Raw genomic sequence first — 23,282 nt, 5'->3', positions numbered from 1 at the left:
ACAAGAAAGCTAGTAAAATATAATAAGAAACATCCACTAAAGCCAAATAATAAATATTACCCTAAGTGACAAAACACTAACCATTTCAATCAGGAATGAGACATGGATGACTTCCATGAAATTTTTATTTAACACTGTCTGGGAGGTTCTGGCAAATAGAATAAGACATGAAAGTGAAACAAGTAAATGGTGTAAACACTGGCAAAGAAGAAATAAAACTATCATTTTGGGGGACTGGTACTATTATATGCCTAGAAAACCCAAGCACTATAATAGAAAACAGAAATTAGTATGAGAATTTAGTGAAATGGATTGATATAAAATATACAAAATCAACAGCTTTAATTTATTTTTGGAAAAAGTGACTAGAATGGAAATGGGAAAAGCACTCCAGTCACAATAGCAATACGAACTATCAAATACTAGGGAATAATACATTTAAAAAAGCAAAAAACTTATGAGAAGTAAACTTTAGAAGCTAATTAAATGGCATAAAACAAACCAGTTATTGGTTGGGAAGACTTAATATAATAAAATATTAACTTTCCCCAAACTGACATAAAAATTAAATGCAATTTCAATTGGGTTTGCATTTTCAGTTCTAATGGAATCTTTTGGGGAATTGAATATTATTATCTTAATGTTTATATGAAAGAATCAATAGCCAGGAATGGCTAAAAAAATACAGAAAAGAATATCACTGTAGGATAATTTGTTTTATCAGAACATAATAAAGTCCCTTAAATCAATATGGTATTGGTTTAGATATATATAAATATCCATGGATTAAAATAACAAATCCAGAAATAAGTTACAGTATATATGAGAATTCAATATATGACAAACGTGGTAATTCAATTCAACAGTAAAGCAATGAATTATTTAATAAGTTGTGCTGATATCAACTGGCTATCCTTTTGGAAGAAAATAAAATTGGACACTTATGATATACTACGTAATTATAAAAATAAATTCCAGATGGAATAAGAATCTTGCAAGAACATTCAGACAATATGTATATCTTAGGAATGAAAAAAGGGTCTTAATTAGAATGAAAATACAGAGGTTATTAAAAAAAACAGCCAAAATCTGAGCAAAAAATTAAGTTTTTCTATGGCAAAAGATAAAATACAAAGCCAACAGATGAATAAATGTATTTGGGAAAAATACTGAAAGGGCAATATGTACATTAAACAAAGTGTTCTTATAAAATGGCTAGAAAAAGTCAAATAACCCAAAAGAAAAGTGGGCAAGAGGTAAGCACAAGCAAGTCACAGAAGAACAACTCCAGAAAGGTCAAACAAACATCTAAATTGATGCTAAAATTCAGTAACAGTCAAAGAATTGCAAATTAAATGAACAATGAGATTAGCTGATTGACTGGCTGGCTGGTTGATTCATTTATTCCTGATTCACACATTCAACAAATATTTACTGAAAATTTTCATGGGTCAAATACTGTTTAAGGTGCTGGGGATCAGAAGTTAACTAAACAAAATCCTTTATGTGTAATTTTTGCCATATCATTTTTGCCCATCTGTCAAAGAGCAAACACTGAAAAGAGCAACTGAACCTATCACTGGCAAAGATGTGGGGAAGGAGATACCCTCAATAAATTGGCAGAAACATGAAACATAACAGCCTTTTTGAAAAGCAATCTGGCAATACCTATTAAAAATACACACACACACACACACACACACACATATACAGACAAATATATAGCCTTACATATACCCCCCCCCCCACACACACACTCTTTGAGCAAGCAATTCCACTCCTAGGCATCTAACTTACAGAAGTACAAAACTAACACAGTAAACAAAGACACATGTTGTTTACTGAAGCTTTGTGTTGGAAAAAAGCTGGACGGAGAGTGAATTCCCATCAATAGGGAAATGATTGAAAAAAACTGGGTTGCAGCCACACCATGAAATATTATACAGTAATTAAAAAGAATGTTTAGAACCCTGGTTCCCAAACTGTGAGATGAGTCATCCTGTGGTGCTACATCAAAATCACAGAAGTGACATGGTATATAATTCTAATGTTCAGAGGAAATATAGCATCTTTCAACATCTCTTGACCTTGCATGAACAACTAGCTGGAGGTAATGCACATTTTCAACATTAGATTGTGCTACATTACAATCAACAACATATCTTTGTGAAGCTGGGGTATTCAGTGGTTGTTGTGATTTAAAAGCAAGTACTATAATAAAAGCAAGATGGAACGGGATATGTAGGTAGTGCAAATCATGGTTTGAACAGCTATGAAGTACTTAACAGAAGCACACATTCCATTAGTAAACGATTGTAGTTATTTAAAAATGAAATAAAAGTATTAATTTTTTCAATTTATGTGTATTTTTTTCAAATGGTTATTCACTTTCAAGGACATCAACACATATTAAGCTGGCCCTAACTACTTAAGAAGTGAAGCTGTTAGGTATTTTTTTTTGGCCCAGGGGGCACCAAGAAAAAATTGCTGAGATACTAAGGACTCTGTGAACTTAGGAGGTTTGGGAACCTCTTAAACCTGTAGTTTAAGAAGTCAAAAATAATAGAATAAAATTAAAAAGTAGACAAAAGGGAATAATACAAATAGAGGAAAAATTACAAAGGCAAAGGGTATTTCTTCTTAAAAAAGAAGAGAGAAGTCAATAATACACAAATTCCTAGGAAAAAATTACCAAAGAAAAATGAAAAATTTCAACAGTCTATAATTAGAAATTTAAGATATTCCTACAAAGAAAACACTAAGTTCAGATGGCTTTACTAATGAGCTCTAACAAACTTTCAAGGAACATGCAATTTCAATCTAATATGCACTATATCAGAGAGAGATACAGAGGAACACTCTCTACTTCATTTTCTGAATGAAACTAAATGTGACCTTGTTCCAATACCAGTCAAGGACAATATAAAAAGGTATAGGCTAATTTCAATCATGAAAACAATCATGGGAAAAAACCCCTAACACATAAAGTCCAACAATCCATAAAAACAATTGATAGTTGCAGAAAAAGCATTTCATAAAATTCAATACTTATTAATGATAAAAACTCTTAAACTAGGAATAGAAGAGTACTTTTTAATCTGATATAGGACACTTATCAAAAACCTTTTAGCAAATACAAAGTTCAATAATGAAACTTTAAAAGAAAAGTCCTATCACTTTTATTTAATGTTATACTATAAATTCCTGCCAGACAATAAGAAAAAGAAATAAAATGTATAAAATTTTTAAAATAAGGCAAAAAGCATTACTATTACTGGATTATATGCTTGCCAACACGAAGTACTAAAAAGAATATGTAGACAAATTATAAGAATTAAGGAAGTCTGCAATATTAATGAATACATTTATATTTCTATAAATCAGAAAAAAAGCAATTAGAGTATGTAATTTTAAAAAGACACTATTTGTAATACAAACAACAGTAAAGACAAAAAAAATAGGGCAATGAGAAATAGATCTAACAAAAGATGTATAAAATCTTCACAGAGAAAATCATAAAATGTTATTAAAAGACATTAAAGGCCTATATATATTAAGAAATATACCATGTTTATGGATAGAAAGACTTGCAAAAATGTCAGTTCTTCCTTAAATTAGTCTATGGATTCAATGTAATTTTAATCAAAGTCCCCATAGATTTTCTTATGGAATCCAACAAAGTGATTCTAAAATTATATAGAAAAACAAAGGGCAAAGAAGAGGCAAGATATTTCTGAAGAAGACAAAGCATGGGGACTTGCCTCGTGGGTATTAAAATTTAATATAAACTTTAGTTAAGACTATGAGATGATTTTGTGAAACAGGCTAACAGATTAATGGAACAGAAATCCTGAATAGACCCATATACTTATAGAAATGTGGTGTGTGAAGAGGGGGCCACAGCAAATCACTGGTGAAAAGATATTTATAGAAATAAATCATCATGTGGGCAACTGGTTATACATTTGGAAAAAATAAACTGGATCTCTACCTCATACAATCCACAAGAAATCAATTTCAGATAGATTAAAGGACTTAAATATGAAAGGCAAAATTTATTAAACTTTTTAAGTGGATATGAGCATATCTTTATGACCTCACTGAAGGGAAGTATTTCTTGCGCAAGACATAAGAAGAGTACAAATCATAAAGGAAATGATTACAAACTTATAGTCATCAAAATGTACTAGAAAGACAAGGAAAAGACAACCACAATCTAGGAAGAGATACCTGCAACATGAAAGGATTGGTGTTCAGAATATATTAAGAACTCCTACAAATCAAAGAGAAAAAGATAAACAATTCAGAAGAAAAAAGGGCTGAAGAAGCAAATAGGCATTTCCTTACATAGAAAATATGCAAAGCCAATAAACATGAAAAATTATTCCACTTTATTAGTTATCAGGGAAATGCAAATTATAACTACAATGATATACCCTTATATAATGACCAGACTGGCAGAATTTAAAAATTAAGAATTTTTTAATACCAAAAGTTGGTAAAGATGTGAAGTAAAAGAAACTCTCATACACTACTGCAATAATGTAAATTTATAAAGATATTTTAGAAAATAATGTCATAATCTAGTAAAGTTGAAGTTGCACATACTCTTGACTCAGCAATTCCATTCCTGTGTTTATTCAAGAGAAATTCTTACACAAATGCATCAGTGTATAAGAATGGTCATACAACACTGCTTGAGTTACAACACTGCTTTCATTGCTGGGGCAATGAAACAGTCCAAATATCCTTCAACAGTAGAATGGACTCATACAGCAGTGAATAAATAAACCATAACTACATGTATCAACACAGGCGATCATTATGAGCAGTTACTCAAAAAATACTTACTGTATCAATGAAAAAACAGGATGATTCCACTTACATGAAGGTCAAAGCAGTCAAAACTAAACTGAATTATAGTTTAAGAGTACACATATGGGGTAAACCATGAAGAAAAGCAAAGGAATGAATAACATCAAATTCAGGAGAGTAGCTCTAAGGGAGAGGAAGAGTCGGAGAGCAGTTGAGTGGAACTCCCAAGAACTTTAATATGAATGTTCTATCTCTTAAACTAGATGTTGGGTACATGTGTGCTTTATTACTACTCTTTAAACAATACATATGTCACAATTACCATATCACAAATAGAATTTCATGAATCACACAATGACTATTTGAAAACAAGGTCAAGTTGAGATGCACAATGGGTAATGATTCTCAAGGTTTACACACTAGCTAAGTGTCCCACTAGTAAACACTAGCATTACATGTACAGTTCATATTTCTACCTCAGCAAAAATACAAATTACTATTTATCATGGATTGCTCTCAAATAATCAGTATATAGAATGTCAACCCTACGATTATCAGCAGTCCGTCAAATTTCCATCAAGTGTCCCTTAGAAATGTATAGTAAACACTCAATGAGATCTGATATAACTAGGTAAGAATTTAAATTCCATTTGCAAAAGCATTTTATTGTCCAGAATCTTTAAAAATTATTGTTGGTGTTTCTACACATTTAGACAAATGTAACTGAGATAAGTAAAATAAAACAAACTTGCAGAAAATGAAGACTGCTACTTAAGGATTTTCCTGACCTGTACCAGAACTTATTACAGGAAAAAAGCAACCTAAGGATGGAAATCTGGACTTGGTTCGTTGATCTGTTTAGATTCAAAAGCATTAATAATTGGTGGTGGTGGTGGTGGTATGAAAAGGAGTTTTAGGGTAGTGAAAATACTCTGTATAATATCATTATGATGGATATACCTCATTAAACATTTGTCCAAACCTAATGAATGCATAGCACCAAGAATGATGCAAACTGTGGACTTAAGGTGATTATGATATGTCAATGTAGGTTCATTAATTGTAACAATGTACCACTTTTGTGGGAAATGCTGATAATGAGGAAGGCTATGCACTGGTGGGGGCAAGGGACATATGGGAAATCTCTATACCTTTCTCTTAATATTGCTGTGAACCTAAAACTGTTCTTAAAAAGTAAAGCCTTGAGAGCAAGGTGTGGCCCACCTGGGTGGGCTGTGTGGGCTTCGGGGAAGAACACGCAGCCACGCAGGGGCAGGTTCTTGGTGGATGAAAGCAGGCAGGTCACCCACGGCACCCCTGTCACGCCAAGGACACTCAGGAGCCTGGCGACCCAGCCACCGTGCACCAGGAGCAGCACATATCTGAACAAAAAGTCCCTCCTGCTGACAGAGAGATGGCAAAACCTACAAGCCGGCTTGGAGACTTTACCTACAAAACGAGAAACCGTGTGGCTGACAGGGTCTTGGGGCTCCAGCCTGGTGTCAGGCCTGAGCCCCTGAGGTAGGAGAGCAGAGTTCAGGACACTGGACCACCAGAGACCTCCCTGCCCCACATAATATCAATTGGTGAGAGCTCTCCCAGAGATCTCTGTCTCACTGCTAACACCCAGCTCAACCCAATGGCCAGCAAACGACAGTGCTGGATGCCCCATGCCCAAAACTAGCAAGACAGGAACACTACCCCACACATTAGCAGAGAGGCTGCCTAAAATCATACTAAGTTCACAGACACCCCAAAACACACCACCGGATGCAGTCCGGCCCACCAGAAAGACAAGATCCAGCTCTACCCATCAGAACATAGGCACCAGTCCCCTCCACCAGGAGGCCTACACAGCCCACTGAACCAACCTCACCCACTCGGGGCAGACACCAAAAACAACGGGAACTACAAACCTGCAGCCTGTGAAAATGAGAGCCCAAACACAGTAAGTTAAACAAAATGAGAAGACAGAGGAATATGCAGCAGATGACAGAGCAATGTAAAACCCACCAGACAAAACAAATGAAGAAGAAATAGGCAGTCTACCTGAAAAAGAATTCAGAGTAATGGTGGTAAAGATGATCCAAAATCTTGGAAATAGAATGGAGAAAATATAAGAAACGTTTAACAAGGACCTAGAAGAACTAAAGAGCAAACAAACAATGATGAACAACACAATAAATGAAATCAAAAATTCTCTAGAAGGAAGCAATAGCAGAATAACTGAGGCAGAAGAACGGATAAGTGACCTGGAAGATAAAACAGTGGAAATAACTAACACAGAGCAGAATAAAGAAAAAAGAATGAAAAGAATTGAGACCAGTCTCAGAGACCTCTGGGACAACATTAAATGCACCAACATTCAAATTATAGGGGTCCAAGAAGAAGAAGAAGAGGAAAACAAAGCATCTGAGAAGATATTTGAAGAGATTATAGATGAAAACTTCCCTAACATGGGAAAGGAAATAGTCAATGAAGTCCAGGAAGCACAGACAGTCCCAAATAGGATAAATCGAAGGAGAAACACACCAAAAAACATATTAATCAAACTATCAAAAATTAAATACAAAGAAAAATATTAAAATCAGCAAGGGAAAAGCAACAAATAACATACAAGGGAAACCCCATAAAGTTAACAGATGATCTTTCAGCAGAAACTCTGAAAGCCAGAAGGGAGTGGCGGGACATATTTAAAGTGATGAAAGGGAAAAACCTACAACCAAGATTACTCTACCCAGCAAGGATCTCATTCAGATTTGACAGAGAAATTGAAACCTTTACAGATAAGCAAAAGCTAAGAGAATTCAGCACCACCAAACCAGCTTTACAGCAAATGCTAAAGGAACTCTAGGCAGGAAACACAACAGAAGGAAAAGACCTACAATAACAAACCCAAAACAATTAAGAAAATGGTAATAGGAACATACATATTGATAATTACCTTAAATGTAAATGCATTAAATGCTCCAACCAAGAGACATAGACTGGCTGAATGGATAGAAAAACAAGACCCATATATATGCTGTCTACAAGAGATCCATTTCAGACCTAGGGACACATACAAACTGAAAGTGAGGGAATGGAAAAAAATATTCCATGAAAGTGGAAACCAAAAGGAAGCTGGATTAACAATTCTCATATCAGACAAAATAGACTTTAAAATAAAGACTATTACAAGAGGCAGAGAAGGACACTACATAATGATCAAGGGTTCAATCCAAGAAGAAGATATTACAATTGTAAATATTTATGCACTAAACATAGGAGCACCTCAATACATAAGGCAAATGTTAACAGCCATAAAAGGGGAAATTGACAGTAACACAATCATAATAGGGGATTTAACACCCCACTTTCACCAACGGACATATCATCCAAAATGAAAACAAATAAGGAAACACAAGCTTTAAATGATACATTAAACAAGATGGACTTAACTGATATTTATAGGACATTCCATCCAAAAACAACAGAATACACTTTCTTCTCAAGTGCTCATGGAACATTCTCCAGGATAGATCATATCTTGGGTCACAAATAAAGGCTTGGTAAATTTAAGAAAACTGAAATCGTATCAAATATCATTTCAGACAACAACGCTATGAGACTAGATATCAATTACAGGAAAAAACCTGTAAAAAAAACCACACACATGGAGGCTAAACAATACACTACTAAATAGCCATGAGATCACTGAAGAGATCAAAGAGGAAATCAAAAAATATCTAGAAACAAATGACAATGAAAACACGATGACCCAAAACCTATGCGATGAAGCAAAACCAGTTCTAAGAGGGGAGTTTATAGCAATACAATCCTACCTCAGGAAACAAGAAAAATTTCAAATGAACAACCTAACCTTACACCTAAAGCGATTAGAGAAAGAAGAACAAACAAAAACCAAGGTTAGCAGAAGGAAAGAAATCATACAGATCAGATCAGAAATAAATGAAAAAGAAACAAAGAAAATAAGAGCAAAGATCAATATAACTAAAAGCTGGTTCTTTGAGAAGATAAACAAAATTGATAAACCACTAGCCAGACTCATCAAGAAAAAAAGAAGACTCAAATCAACAGAATTAGAAATGAAAAGGGAGAAGTAACAACTGACACTGCAGAAATACAAAGGATCATGAGAGATTACTACAAGCAACTATATGTCAACAAAATGGACAACCTGGAAGAAATGGACAAATTCTTAGAAGAGCACAACCTTCTAAGACTGAACCAGGAAGAAATAGAAAATATAAACAGACAAATCACAAGCACTGAAATTGAAACTGTGATGAAAAATCTTCCAACAAACAAAAGCCCAGGACCAGATGGATTCACAGGCAAATTCTATCAAACATTTAGAGAAGAGCTAACACCTATCCTTCTCAAACTCTTCCAAGATATAGCAGAGGGAGGAACATTTCCAAACTCATTCTACGAGGCCACCATCACCCTGATACCAAAACCAGAAAGAGATAATACAAAAAAAGAAAATTACAGACCAATATCACTGATGAATACAGATGCAAAAATCCTCAACAAAATACTAGCAAACAGAATCCAACAACACATTAAAAGGATCTCAACACCCCACTTTCACCAATGGACAGATCATCCAAAATGAAAATAAATAAGGAAACACAAGCTTTAAATGATACATTAAACAAGATGGACTTAATTGATATTTATAGGACATTCCATCCAAAAACAACAGAATACACATTTTTCTCAAGTGCTCATGGAACATTCTCCAGGATAGATCATATCTTGGGTCACAAATCAAGCCTTGGTAAATTTAAGAAAATTGAAATTGTATCAGGTAACTTTTCCGACCACAATGCTATGAGACTAGACATCAATTACAGGAAAAGATCTGTAAAAAATACAAACACATGGAGGCTAAACAATACACTACTTAATAACGAAGTGATCACTGAAGAAATCAAAGAGGAAATAAAAAAAATACCTAGAAACAAATGACAATGGAGACACGACGACCCAAACCCTATGGGACGCAGCAAAAGCAGTTCTAAGGGGGAAGTTTATAGCAATACAATCCCACCTTAAGAAACAGGAAACATCTCGAGTAAACAACCTGACCCTGCACCTAAAGCAATTAGAGAAAGAAGAACAAAAAACCCCCAAAGTTAGCAGAAGGAAAGAAATTGTAACGATCAGATGAGAAATAAATGAAAAACAAATGAAGGAAACGATAGCAAAGATCAATAAAAGTAAAACCTGGTTCTTTGAGAAGATAAACAAAATTGATAATCCATTAGCCAGACTCATCAAGAAAAAAAGGGAGAAGACTCAAATCAATAGAATTAGAAATGAAAAAGGAGAAGTAACAACTGACACTGCAGAAATACAAAAGATCATGAGAGATTACTACAAGCAACTCTATGCCAATAAAATGCACAACCTGGAAGAAATGGACAAATTCTTAGAAATGCACAAACTGCCAAGACTGAATCAGGAAGAAACAGAAAATATGAATAGACCAATCACAAGCACTGAAATTGAAACTGTGATTAAAAGCTTCCAAGAAACAAAAGCCCAGGACCTGATGGCTTCACAGGCGAATTATATCAAACATTTAGAGAAGAGCTAACACCTATCCTTCTCAAACTCTTCCAAAATATAGCAGAGGGAGGAGCACTCCCAAACTCATTCTACGAGGCCACCACCACCTTGATACCAAAACCAGGCAAGGATGTCACAAAGAAAGAAAACTATAGGCCAATATCACTGATGAACATAGATGCAAAAATCCTCAACAAAACACTAGCAAACAGAATCCAACAGCACATTAAAAGGATCATACACCATGATCAAGTGGGGTTTATTCCAGGAATGCAAGGATTCTTTAACATACGCAAATCAATCAACATGATACACCATATTAACAAATTGAAGGAGAAAAACCATATGGTCATCTCAATAGATGCAGAGAAAGCTTTCGACAAAATTCAACACACATTTATGATAAAAACCCTGCAGAAAGTAGGCATAGAGGGAACTTTCCTCAACATAATAAAGGCCATATATGACAAACCCACAGCCAACATTGTCCTCAATGGTGAAAAACTGAAACCATTTCCACTAAGATCAGGAACAAGACAAGGCTGCCCACTCTCACCACTCTTATTCAACATAGTTTTGGAAGTTTTACCCAAAGCAATCAGAGAAGAAAAGGAAATAAAAGGAATCCACATTGGAAAAGAAGAAGTAAAGCTGTCACTGTTTGCAGATGACATGATACTATACATAGAAAATCCTAAAGATGCTACCAGAAAACTACTAGAGCTAATCAATGAATTTGGTAAAGTAGCAGGATACAAAATTAATGCACAGAAATCTCTGGCATTCCTGTACACTAATGATGAAAAATCTGAAAGTGAAATCAAGAAAACACTCCCATTTACCATTGCAACAAAAAGAATAAAATATCTAGGAATAAACCTACCTAAGGAGACAAAAGACCTGTATGCAGAAAACTGTAAGACACTGACGAAAGAAATTAAAGATGATACAAATAGATGGAAAGATATACCATGTTCCTGGATTGGAAGAATCAATATTGTGAAAATGACTCTACTACCCAAAGCAATCTACAGATTCAATGCAATCCCTATCAAACTACCACTGGCATTTTTCACAGAACTAGAACAAAATATTTCAAAATTTGTTTGGAAAAACAAAAGACCCCTAATAGCCAAAACAATCCTGAGAACAAAAAATGGAGCTGGAGGAATCAGGCTCTGTGACTTCAGACTATACTACAAAGCTACAGTAATCAAGGCAGTGTGGTACTGGCACAAAAACAGAAATATAGGTCAATGGAATAGGATAGAAAGCCCAGAGATAAACCCACGCACATATGGTCAACTTATCTTTGATAAAGGAGGCAGGAATGTACAGTGGAGAAAGGACAGCCTCTTCAATAAGTGGTGCTGGGAAAACTGGACAGGTACATGTAAAAGTATGAGATTAGATCATTCCCTAACACCATACACAAAAATAAGCTCAAAATGGATTAAAGACCTAAATGTAAGGCCAGAAACTATCAAACTCTTAGGGGAAAACATAGGCAGAACACTCTATGACATAAATCACAGCAAGATCCTTTTGGACCCACCTTCTAGAGAAATGGAAATAAAAACAAAAATAAACACATGGGACCTAATGAAACTTCAAAGCTTTTGCACAGCAAAGGAAACCATAAGCAAGACCAAAAGACAACCCTCAGAATGGGAGAAAATATTTGCAAATGAAGCAACAGACAAAGGATTAATCTCCAAAATATATAAGCAGCTCATGCAGCTCAATAGCAAAAAAACAAACAACCCAATCCAAAAATGGGCAGAAGACCTAAATAGACATTTCTCCACAGAAGATATACAGACTGCCAACAAACAAATGAAAGAATGCTCAACATCATTACTCATTAGAGAAATGCAAATGAAAACTACGATGAGATATCATCTCACACCAGTCAGAATGGCCATCATCAAAAAATCTAGAAACAATAAATGCTGGAGAGGGTGTGGAGAAAAGGGAACCCTCTTGCACTGCTGGTGGGAATGTGAATTGGTACAGCCACTATGGAGAACAGTATGGAGGTTCCTTAAAAAACTACAAATAGAACTACCATATGACCCAGCAATCCCACTACTAGGCATATACCCTGAGAAAACCATAATTCAAAAAGAGACATGTACCAAAATGTTCATTGCAGCTCTATTCACAATAGCTTGGAGATGGAAACAACCTAAGTGTCCATCATCGGATGAATGGATAAAGAAGATGTGGCACATACATACAATGGAATATTACTCAGCCATAAAAAGAAATGAAATTAAGCTATTTATAATGAGGTGGATAGACCTAGAGTCTGTCCTACAGAGTGAAGTAAGTCAGAAAGAGAAAGACAAATACTGTATGCTAACACATACATATGGAATTTAAGAAAAAAAAATGTCATGAAGAACCTAGGGGTAAAACAGGAATAAAGACACAGACCTACTTGAGAATGGACTTGAGGATATGGGGAGGGGGAAGGGTAAGTTGTGTCAAAGCGAGAGAGAGGCATGGACATATATACACTACCAAGCATGGGGTAGATAGATAGTGGGAAGCAGCCGCATAGCACAGGGAGATCAGATCGGTGCTTTGTGACCGCCTGGAGGGGTGGGATAGGGAGGGTGGGTGGGAGGGAGATGCAAGAGCGAAGGGATATGGGAACAGATGTATATGTATGACTGATTCACTTTGTTATCAAGCAGAAACTAAAAAAAAAAGAAAAAAAAAGAATAAAAATAAATAAATAAATAAAAAATAGATCATGAATGGATGAACAACAAGGTCCTAATATAGAACACAAAGAACTGTATTCAATATTCTATAATAAATTATAATGGAAAATAATATTAAAAAATAAAAGGATCAAACACCATGATCAAGTGGGGTTTATCTCAGGAATGCAAGGATTTTTCAATATATGCAAATCAATTAATATGATACAACATATTAACAAGCTGAAGGATGAAAATCATATGATCATCTCAATAGATGGAGAAAAAACTTTAGACAAAATTCAACACGCATTTATGATAAAAACTCTCTAGAAAGTAGGCACAGAGGGAACTTACCTCAACATAATAAAGGCCATATATGACACACCCAAAGTCAACACCATTCTCAATGGTGAAAAACTGAAACCACTTTCTCTAAGGTCAGGAACAAGACAAGGTTGCTCACTCTCACCACTATTAGTCAACATAGTTTTGGAAGTTTTACCCACAGCAATCAGAGAAGAAAAAGAAATAAAAGGAATCCAAATTGGAAAAGAATAAGTAAAGCAGTCACTGCTTGCAGATGACATGATACTATACATAGAGAATCCTAAAGATGCTACCAGAAAACTACTAGAGCTAATCAATGAATTTGGTAAAGTAGCAGGATACAAAATTAATGCACAGAAATCTCTTGCATTCCTATACACTAATGATGAAAAATCTGAAAGAAATTAAGGAAACACTCCCATTTACCACTGCAACAAAAAGAATAAAATACCTAGGAATAAACCTACCTAAAGAGATAAAAGGCCTGTATGCAGAAAACTATAAGACACTGATGAAAGAAATTAAAGACAATACAAACAGATGGAGAGATATACCATGTTTTGGATTGGAAAAATCAACATTGTGAAAATGACTATACTACCCAATCTACAGATTCAATGCAATCTCTATCAAACTCCCAATGGCATTTTTCACAGAACTAGAACAAAAATTTTCACAATCTGTAGGGAAACACAAAAGACCCCGAATATCCAAAGCAATTTTGAGAAAGAAAAATGGAGCTGGAGGAATCAGGCTCTGTGACTTCAGACTATACTACAAAGCTACAGTAATCAAGACAGTATGGTACTGGCACAAAAACAGAAACATAGATCAATGGAACAGGATAGAAAGCCCAGAGGTAAACCCACGCACCTATGGTCACCTTATCTTTGATAAAGGAGGCAAGAATACGCAATGGAGAAAAGACAGCCTCTTCAATAAGTGGTGCTGGGAAAACTGGACAGCTACATGTAACAGAATGAAATTAGAACACTTCCTAACACCGTATACACAAATAAACTCAAAATGGATTAAAGACCTAAATGTAAGGCCAGAGACTACAAAACTCTTAGTGAAAAGATTCACATAACACTCTGTGATGTAAATCACAGCAAGATCCTTTTTGATCCACCTCCTAGAGAAATGGAAAGAAAAACAAAAAAACCCCAAATGGGACCTAATGAAACTTAAAGCTTTTGCATAGCAAAGGAAACCATAAAGAAGACGAAAAGACAACCCGCAGAATGGGAGAAAATATTTGCAAATGAAGCAACGGACAAAGGATTAATCTCCAAAATATATAAGCAGCTCAATATCAAAAAAAACAAACCACCCACTCCAAAAATGGGTATAAGACCTAAATGGGCATTTCTCCAAAGAAGATATACAGATTGCCAACAAACACATGAAAGGGTGCTCAACATCACTAATCACTAGAGAAATGCAAATCAAAACTACAGTGAGGTTATCACCTCACACTGGTCAGAATGGCCATCATCAAAAAATCTACAAACAATAAATGCTGGAGAGGGTGTGGAGAAAAGGAACCCCTCTTGCACTGTTGGTGGGAATGTAAATTGATACAGCCACTATGGTGAACAGTGTGGAGGTTCCTTAAAAAACTAAAAATAGAACTACCATACAAGCCAGCAATCCCACTACTGGGCATATACCCTGAGAAAACCATAATTCAAAAAGAGTCATGTACCACAATGTTCACTGCAGCTCTATTTACAGTAGCCAGGACATGGAAGCAACCTAAGTGTCCATCGACAGATGAATGGATAAAGAAGATGTGGCACATATATACAATGGAATATTACTCAGCCATAAAGAGATACGAAATTGAGTTATTTGTAGTGAGGTGGATGGACCTAGAATCTGTCATCCAGAGGGAAGTAGGTCAGAAAGAGAAAAACAAATACTGTATGCTAACACATATATATGGAATCTAAAAAAAAAAAAAAAGTGGTTTTGACGAACTTAGGGGCAGGACAGGAATAAAGACACAGATGTAGAGAATGGACTTGAGGACACGGGGAGGGGGAAGGGCAAGTTGGGACGAAGTGAGAGAATAACACTGACATATACACACTACCGAACGTAAAATAGATAGCTAGTGGGAAGCAACTGCATGGCACAGGGAGATTAGCTTGGTGCTTTGTGACCACCTAGAGGGGTGGGATAGGGAGGGTGGGTGGGAGTAGCAAGAGGGAGGGGACACAGGAATATATGTGTACATATAGCTGATTCACTTTGTTATACAGTAGAAACTAACACAACACTGTAAAGCACTTATACTCCAATAAAGATGTTAAAAAAATAAAGTCTTAAAGAAAAAATAAAGTTTTGGTAAAAATAATTATTAAAAACAAAAAGCATTAATAAATCTTTTGCCAGTGGTTAATGAGAAACTGGCAGTCCATGGCACTCAAAAGCAAAACAGTTACCTAAATTAACACCTATAAACAACCGTAATCAAGTGCCTATGTAACCAAGTAAGTGTTGCCATATTTTAATTCAAATAAGAGGAACAATAATCCTCGCCCACTGTATCAAAGTTCACTAGAGAATTTGAAGGAAGATCATAATAAGGTCAAGATGCTAAATTTCTATCACAAGGTTCAGGTAGGGGACTAGAAAGTTTCTATGACTACTCTAAAAGATAAATGAAATAAGATCCTGTAGCTGCAGGGTTGAGATGTGTAACTATCATAACAAAGTTTAACCCTTAGGTGACTGAATTACAGTACAAACTGAGTTCACAGCCTCACAGGGTCTCATGTTAAATGAGGGTATTGATGGGGAAGAAGAGTGGAGTGACTTTGTACTATGTCAATTTAGCTAAGTTGGAACTACAGTCCCCAGAATTCCCTTCACTGTACAGTTCTGAGTTAGAGTTGCCAGAGATGTGGAAGGTGGAAGTGACGCAGTACCCATGCTTATGTTCAGAAGTCAGTGTAGGGTTAGGCGCTGCATGCACATACTGTTACCGATCTGCTGGCTACCTTGTCAGTCAGGCCTGCAGCTCCTCCAGCTGGATTTCCTCTTTCAGGATCTTTGAATTTCTGAGCTAATGTATATGCAGCTCTGTGATAAAGAGAATTAAGTTTTCTTGCAAGCAAACTTGAAGGCTTAAAGGCAGTTTGCTTGCAGAAAAAGTAGGGACGTGATGAGATATTTGTATACCCATGCTCATCGCAGCATTATTTGCAATAGCCAAAAGGTAGAAGCAACCTAAAATGCTCATCAACAGAATGGATAAGCAAAATGTGTTATACTCATACAGTATAATATTATTTGGCCTTAAAAAGGAAGGCAATTCTGACACATGCTACAACATGGATGACCTTAAGGATATCATGCTAAGTGAAATAACCCAGTCACAGAAAGACAAATATTTTATGACTTCACTTACATGAAGTACTTGGAGTAGTTGAATTCATATAGATAGAAAGTAGAATGATAGTTGCCAGGGGCTGGGGTGGGAGGTAGGCAGAAATTGGGAGTTACTGCTTAACTGGTACAGAATTTCAGTTTGGGAAGATGGAAAAAGTTCTAGAGATGGATGGTGGTGATGTTTTTGCATAACAGTGTGAATGTACTTAATGCCACTGACCTGTACACTTGAAAAGGGTTAAAATGTTAAATTTAATGATGTGTATATTTTACCACAATAAAAAAAGTCCAACTAGAGCTCATTCATTCTTTGAGCGCTTCTGTACTTCCTGAAATATAAAGCCTTTCTTATGTTTTCTTTGCTCTAGTCCTGGCCCTAGTAATTTCTTCAAGGAGTCATTTCTTCCTTTTAATGGAGACTGGTATTTAGAAACCAAGATCTGGATACTAGGTGTGTTCATTGTTATACAGGGGTGTTTCTGCTGCCTGGCCCTCTCAATAAATAGAGCTAGGAAATATATATATGCACCCTCCCCCCACATATTCACAGACATACACACACATTTCCACATATTTTTTCAATGTATATATGTTGAAAATCATGAGTTGGCATTATTAGCCCTAATTTATTCAAAACCGTAAGATTCATGCTAGCTTCTCTTTTTCCATACTTATACTTTCTTCTTTTATCAGTGAAAAACCTGGCTACAATTATCCTCAATACCTTTACTTAATTTGGTCAGTCTTCTGACTATAAATAGTACTCTTATTCCACTGGGCCACCGATACCAATTCATCTACACTCTGTGTGCTTGTAAGTATGGGATCCAGCCTCTGTCTGGCTACCATTACTGCCCTGCCTGAGCCTGCCCAATGGTGCTTGGATACAGGAGGAAGGAAGGAAAGAAGGAAGGGGAGAGAAAGGGAGAATTAGAAAAATTTTTTACTTGTTAGTTGGTTTTTGCTGGTAAAAAGAAATACTATTGAGTTTTGTAGATTGGTCTTAGATTCATAAATGAATCATCTGAGTAGTTAATTTGTCAATGTGGCACTTTTTCCAGGCTGAGGATCATATCATCTGAAAATAATGACAGTTTTTTCTTTCTCTTCTAATCCTTGGATCTCATTTTCCCTTTGTAACATTTTTTGAGAAATAATTCACATGTCACACTATATTAGTTTTAGGTATACAACATAATGATTTGACACATTGTTAACAGTAGTGATAAAAGTAAGCATCTTTATCTTGTTACAGTCTTCAAGGGAACACATAACATTTCTTCAATAAGTAAAAGGCTTGCTATAGGTCTTTGGTATGTAGGTTTTACCAAGTATGGAAGCTTTTCTCTAATAACAGTTTGCTAAGAACTTTTACACAAATACACATTGAATTTTATTAAATGCCTTCTCTGTACTGATTAATAATAATTTTTCTCCTTTAATCTATTAATGTGGTGAATTATACTGAAAGGATCCAGGGATCAATTCTACTATATCATAATGGTTTGGTTTTTTTAATGCACTAATATAATCAATTAGCCAATATTTTATTTAAGAGTTCTGCACTTACCTTGATATGAAAAGTGGGACTATTTTTTTCTTTCCTTCTACTGTATTTATTTGGTTTTGGAATCATATTTACACTAGCCTCCTAAGATGATATTAAAAATATAATGCTGATTGAAAAAGAAACAATATGTACTACACCATTTACATAAATTAAAAATACATGTGCACTAAATAATATGCAATTTTAAACAACATCTACATTGAAAATAATATATTAAACACATTAAAATAATTGAGGGAGGGCTTCCCTGGTGGCACAGTGGTTGAGAGTCCGCCTGCCAATGCAGGGGACACAGGTTCGTGCCCTGGTCTGGGAGGATCCCACATGCCACGGAGCGGCTGGGCCCGTGAGCCATGACCGCTGGGCCTGCGCGTCCGGAGCCTGTGCCCCGCAGCAGGAGAGGCCACGACAGTGAGAGGCCCGTGTACCGCAAAAAAAAAAAAAAAAAAAATTGAGGGAGATTGGGAGCATAATGGTAATAAAAATAAATGAATAGGGACTTCCTTGGTGGTCCAGTGGTTAAGACTCCACACTCCCAATGCAGGGGGCCCAGGTTCGATCTCTGGTCAGGGAACTAGATCCCACATGCCGCAACTAAAAGATCCCGTGTGCCGCAACTAAAGACCTGTGTGCTGCAACTAAGACCCAGTGCAGCCAAATAAATAAATAAATATTAAAAAAGAAAGAACAACTTTAAAAATAAATGAATAAAACAAGAATGGGACCTTGCATGGACCAAAGATGATATAGTGTTATGAACTAGAGAGGGTCACAATTGCTCCTACTAAGCAAGGATGAAAAAAAGGGTCCTGAGATGACAGAATTTATAAGAGGAATCTGGGGGACATCTAGTCCAACCTCTTTGACAATGCAGAAATCCATTTTCAGCTTTCCTGAAAATGACTGAAGAGTATTTGATGGATTGCATATCAATAAAGCTGTCCTTTTTGCTGTTGAAAAGTTCTAAATGTTGGCTCTAATCTACCCCTTACAGACTTACCAAATCAGAATCTCTGATGATGGGGCCCAGAAATGCACATTTAAAAATTTTAAGGAAAGCTTAAAAAATTACTACACCATATAACAGGACACTGATTTTTCAACTCTAGTTACGTGTCAAGTTTACCTGTGGAACTTTAAAAAAAATACAAGATGCTTCATCCCTGGGATTCTAACACAGTAGATACGAACACTCATGCTTTAAATATTGGGTGGGCCAAAAGGTTCGCTTGGTTTTTTCTGTAAGATGGCTCTAGTAGCACTTAGTTGTCTTTAACTTCACTTGAAACAATTTTGTTAGACTGTATGTGACAGCTGTCATATCAGCATACATTTAAAAAAAGACTTTTCAAAATTAGTGAATTTCTGTGTAGCCATTTCAATACTGAAGATGGAAGAAAAAAAGCAACATTTTCAGCATATTATGCTTTATTATTTCAAGAAAGGTAAAAACACAACTGAAATGCAAAAAAAAAAGATTTGTACAGGTATGGGGAAAGTGCTGCGACTGACTGAACGTGTCAAAAGTGCTTTGCAAAGCTTCGTGCTGGAGATTTCTCACTGGACGATGCTCCATGGTCAGGTAGACCAGCTGAAGTTGACAGAGATCAAATCGAGACATTAATTGAGAACAATCAACATTATACCACGCGGGAGATAGCCGACATACTCAAAATAACCAAATCAAGCGTTGAAAATCATTTGCACCAGCTTGGTTATGTTCATCGCTTTGATGTCTGGGCTCCAAGTAAGTTAAGCAAAAAAAACCTTCTGGACCATATCTCTGCATGCTATTCTCTATTTAAATGTAATGAAAACGTTCCGTTTTTAAAAGAAATTGTGACGGGCGATGAAAAGTGGAACTGTACAATAATGTGGAATGGAAGAGATCATGGAGCAAGTGAAATAAACCACCACCAACCACACCAAAGGCCGGTCTTCATCCAAAGAAGGTGATGTTATGTATACGGTGGGACTAGAAGGGAGTCCTCTATTATGAGCTCCTTCTGGAAAGCCAAAGGAGTAGTTCCAACAAGTTGGTCCCAATTAGACCAACTGAAAGCAGCACTAGATGAAAAGCATCCAGAATTAGTCAACAGAAAAAGCATAATCTTCCATCAGGATGATAACACAAGACCACATATTTCTTTGATGACCAAGCAAACCTGTCACAGCTTGGCTGGGAAGTTCTAATTCATCAGCTGTATTCACCAGACATTGCACCTTCGGATTTCCATCGATTTCGGTCTTTACAAAATTCTCTTAATGGAAAAAATTTCAATTCCCTGGAAGACTGTAAAAGGCACGTGGGAGAGTTCTTTGCTCGAAAAGATAAAAAGTTTTGGGAAGATGGAATTATGAAGTTGCCTGAGAAACGGCAGAAGGTAGTGGAACAAAATGGTGAATATGTTGTACAATAAAGTTCTTGGTGAAAATGAAAAATGTGTCTTTAATCTTTACTTAAAAAACTGAAGGCACTTTTTGGCCCACCCAATATATCGATGACAGTACTGTCGATTGGGACAGTATTTGCCAGCTATATGTGAACTTTAAATTTTGCTTTCAAGCAGAGGTTGTGAATTACCAAACCATCCATCTAGATTTTCTCACCTAGATATTCCCGTGCACAGAGATACAAAAGTGAGCAGAGGCTAGCTAGCTTTGGTTGGGAACTGGATTATAGCCAAGAAAGGATAAAAGCTACCGACCTGTTTAAGGATGGAAGCTGTGGAGAACTGAAACTCTAACCAGATAAGGTAAGCAGCTACTTATATTACATTCACTTATTCATTTACTCATTCATCCAAGTTGTACTGATAGACTATTTCATGCCAGACATAATGGGGAATATAGGTATGCCAACAGGTAATTTCATTATATGTGGTAAGTGTAAGTGTTATTGTAGGATCACGGTGGATAGGATGGACGCAGTACAAAATACAGTAGAAGCACACAGAAATGGCTACCAACCTAAAGCTGATAGGCCAAAGAAGGCTTCCAGGGGGAAGTGACATCTAAACTAAGAGTAAAGGATGACTAGGAGTTAGCTAGGTGAAAGGGACAATTGAGGGAGTAGGGAGTAGAAAAAATTAGTGTTCCAAACTAAGGCAGTAAGATGTGCAAAGGCCAGGGGATTGACAGAGGCTGTAGAGGTAGGAAGGAGCAAAGATATGATCAGAATTTACTTTGAGGGCATGGGGAAAGGATTTTAAGTTGGGAAGTGATGAGATCCAACCTGAATTGTAGAAATATCACTTTTGTAAAGCAAGGAAACAGATAAAGTAAGGGGATGGGTCAGGAGAGAGGTGGGGAGATCAGTTAAGAAGTTGCTGCAGTAAAAGAGGTAAGAAACGTTGGTGACTTAAATCAAGATATTGGAATTTAAGGATAGAGAAAAGTGGATAGGAGTTGAGAGACATCAGGAAAGAGACATAGGAACGCAGACTCTATAGGACTCAGTGGCTGATCAGACATGAGAATAAGGCTAAGAGACTAATTTTATGTTTTTGGCTTATTTGGTGCCATTTGTTAAACCAGGAAACTCAGGAGGAAGAGGTTGTGGATGGTGGCTGAAAATGGGGATAAAAGGTGATTATTTCAGTTTGGAACATAACATCTAAATAGCTTTGGGACATTCAAGTAAAGATGGAGAGCAACCAGCAAGATATTCAGTTCTGGAGGAAGATTTGGAAGGATTAGGTAGAAGACAGTAATGGGGATGAATAAGATTAGGTAGAATCTTAGACTGGGAGAAGATTTAAGATGCAAATAAACATAACGACTTGCTGGACAGGGGAAAAGAAGGCTTGCCAAAAAGACTGAAAAAGAGATTCAAAAGAAGTAGAAAGTCAGGAGAAATGGTATCATCAAAGATAAGGGAAGAGGGTTTTGCACAGAAGTGGCCAGTGGTCATCATCAAATCTACCATGTGTCAATAAACAAACAAACAAACAAACAAATAAATAAGAACTGAAAAGTTTCCACTAGATTTATCAATGAGTTCTCACTGGTTGAGTTGGTGATAGCCAAAGATTTGGCCTAAACCTTACAGCAGTTAGAACAGCTAACTTCTTAATGAATTTTCTCCTATATTTGAAATTCAAAGTGTTGACAACCAAGTTGGTTCCTTAATAAGTAACTTAGAAAAGCAGACTCTTATTTCAATAATTACTGCTTCCATGAAATTATGTAATCATTCATGTATTCAAACAATATCTGAATACTTTCTATGTGCCAAGTACTGTGCTGGATGTTGGGTATACAATGATGAACAATAAAAACAAGGTCTGTTTTCACTCAGTTAAGGTTGGGGTTTTTCAAAAGCAATTGTTATTTAGGAAAAATAAAAATAAAGATCCACAAGTTTCTAGAATTTAAGTTCCTGATCTAAACTTAAATTTAGCTATATAGCACCTATTGCCACAGTTTTTGAAGAACACAGTAAATCAGTGATTTAAAGGCAAGAATAAAAAAAAAATTAGATTTAGGACACACCTTTCAAATTACAAGCTGTGTGATTTGAGAAAATTACTTTATTTCTCTGAGCCTATTTCCAGAGGGTAGTAGTGATTGTGGATGACCCTGTTTCAAAGCCAAAAGAAAGCTGAGGTTGTCTGAGGCAGTCAGAGGAATAGAGGTACCCAAGAAGGAAAAGAACAGAATAATTATGGATGCTGACTAGATGATTCTCTTACAAGGGGCGTGGAGAATGAAAGCAGAGTTGAGGAACAATGGTGGGGAGTAGGAACTGACTTTGTTTAACTGACCCCTTCTGCTTAGGTCATCCTTCGCAAGAGGTAAACCAAAGAATGACAAAAGAAAAAGAACGTGTCCATGGTGAAGCTTGTTGACTGAGAGCTTCATTATAGCATGACCTG

At 36.1% G+C, this 23,282-nt stretch overlaps 1 protein-coding gene across 6 annotated transcripts in view; it reads right to left on the bottom strand.

Annotated features, from left to right (window-relative positions):
* SBF2 (SET binding factor 2) overlaps window positions 1-23,282 on the bottom strand; it is a 469,332-nt gene that overhangs the window by 148,500 nt on the left and 297,550 nt on the right. Inside the window, exons 17-18 of one of the 6 annotated variants that reach the window (XM_081239234.1) lie at window positions 22,900-22,986; window positions 19,942-19,996 (exon numbers count right to left, since the gene is read on the bottom strand). The exons of 4 other annotated variants lie outside the window; for them this stretch is intronic. In XM_081239234.1, the coding sequence (XP_081095360.1) occupies window positions 22,933-22,986 (54 nt within the window). In that variant the 3' untranslated portion in view covers window positions 19,942-19,996; window positions 22,900-22,932. Of the gene's footprint in view, window positions 1-19,768; window positions 19,997-22,899; window positions 22,987-23,282 lie in introns of those variants that run through there. One more of the 6 variants, XM_081239232.1, reaches the window with a different exon arrangement.

This window comes from Mesoplodon bidens (genome assembly GCF_964165515.1).
Source record: "Mesoplodon bidens genome assembly, chromosome: 7".
NCBI lineage: Eukaryota > Metazoa > Chordata > Mammalia > Artiodactyla > Ziphiidae > Mesoplodon > Mesoplodon bidens.
This window is presented reverse-complemented; position numbering and strand designations above follow the sequence as displayed.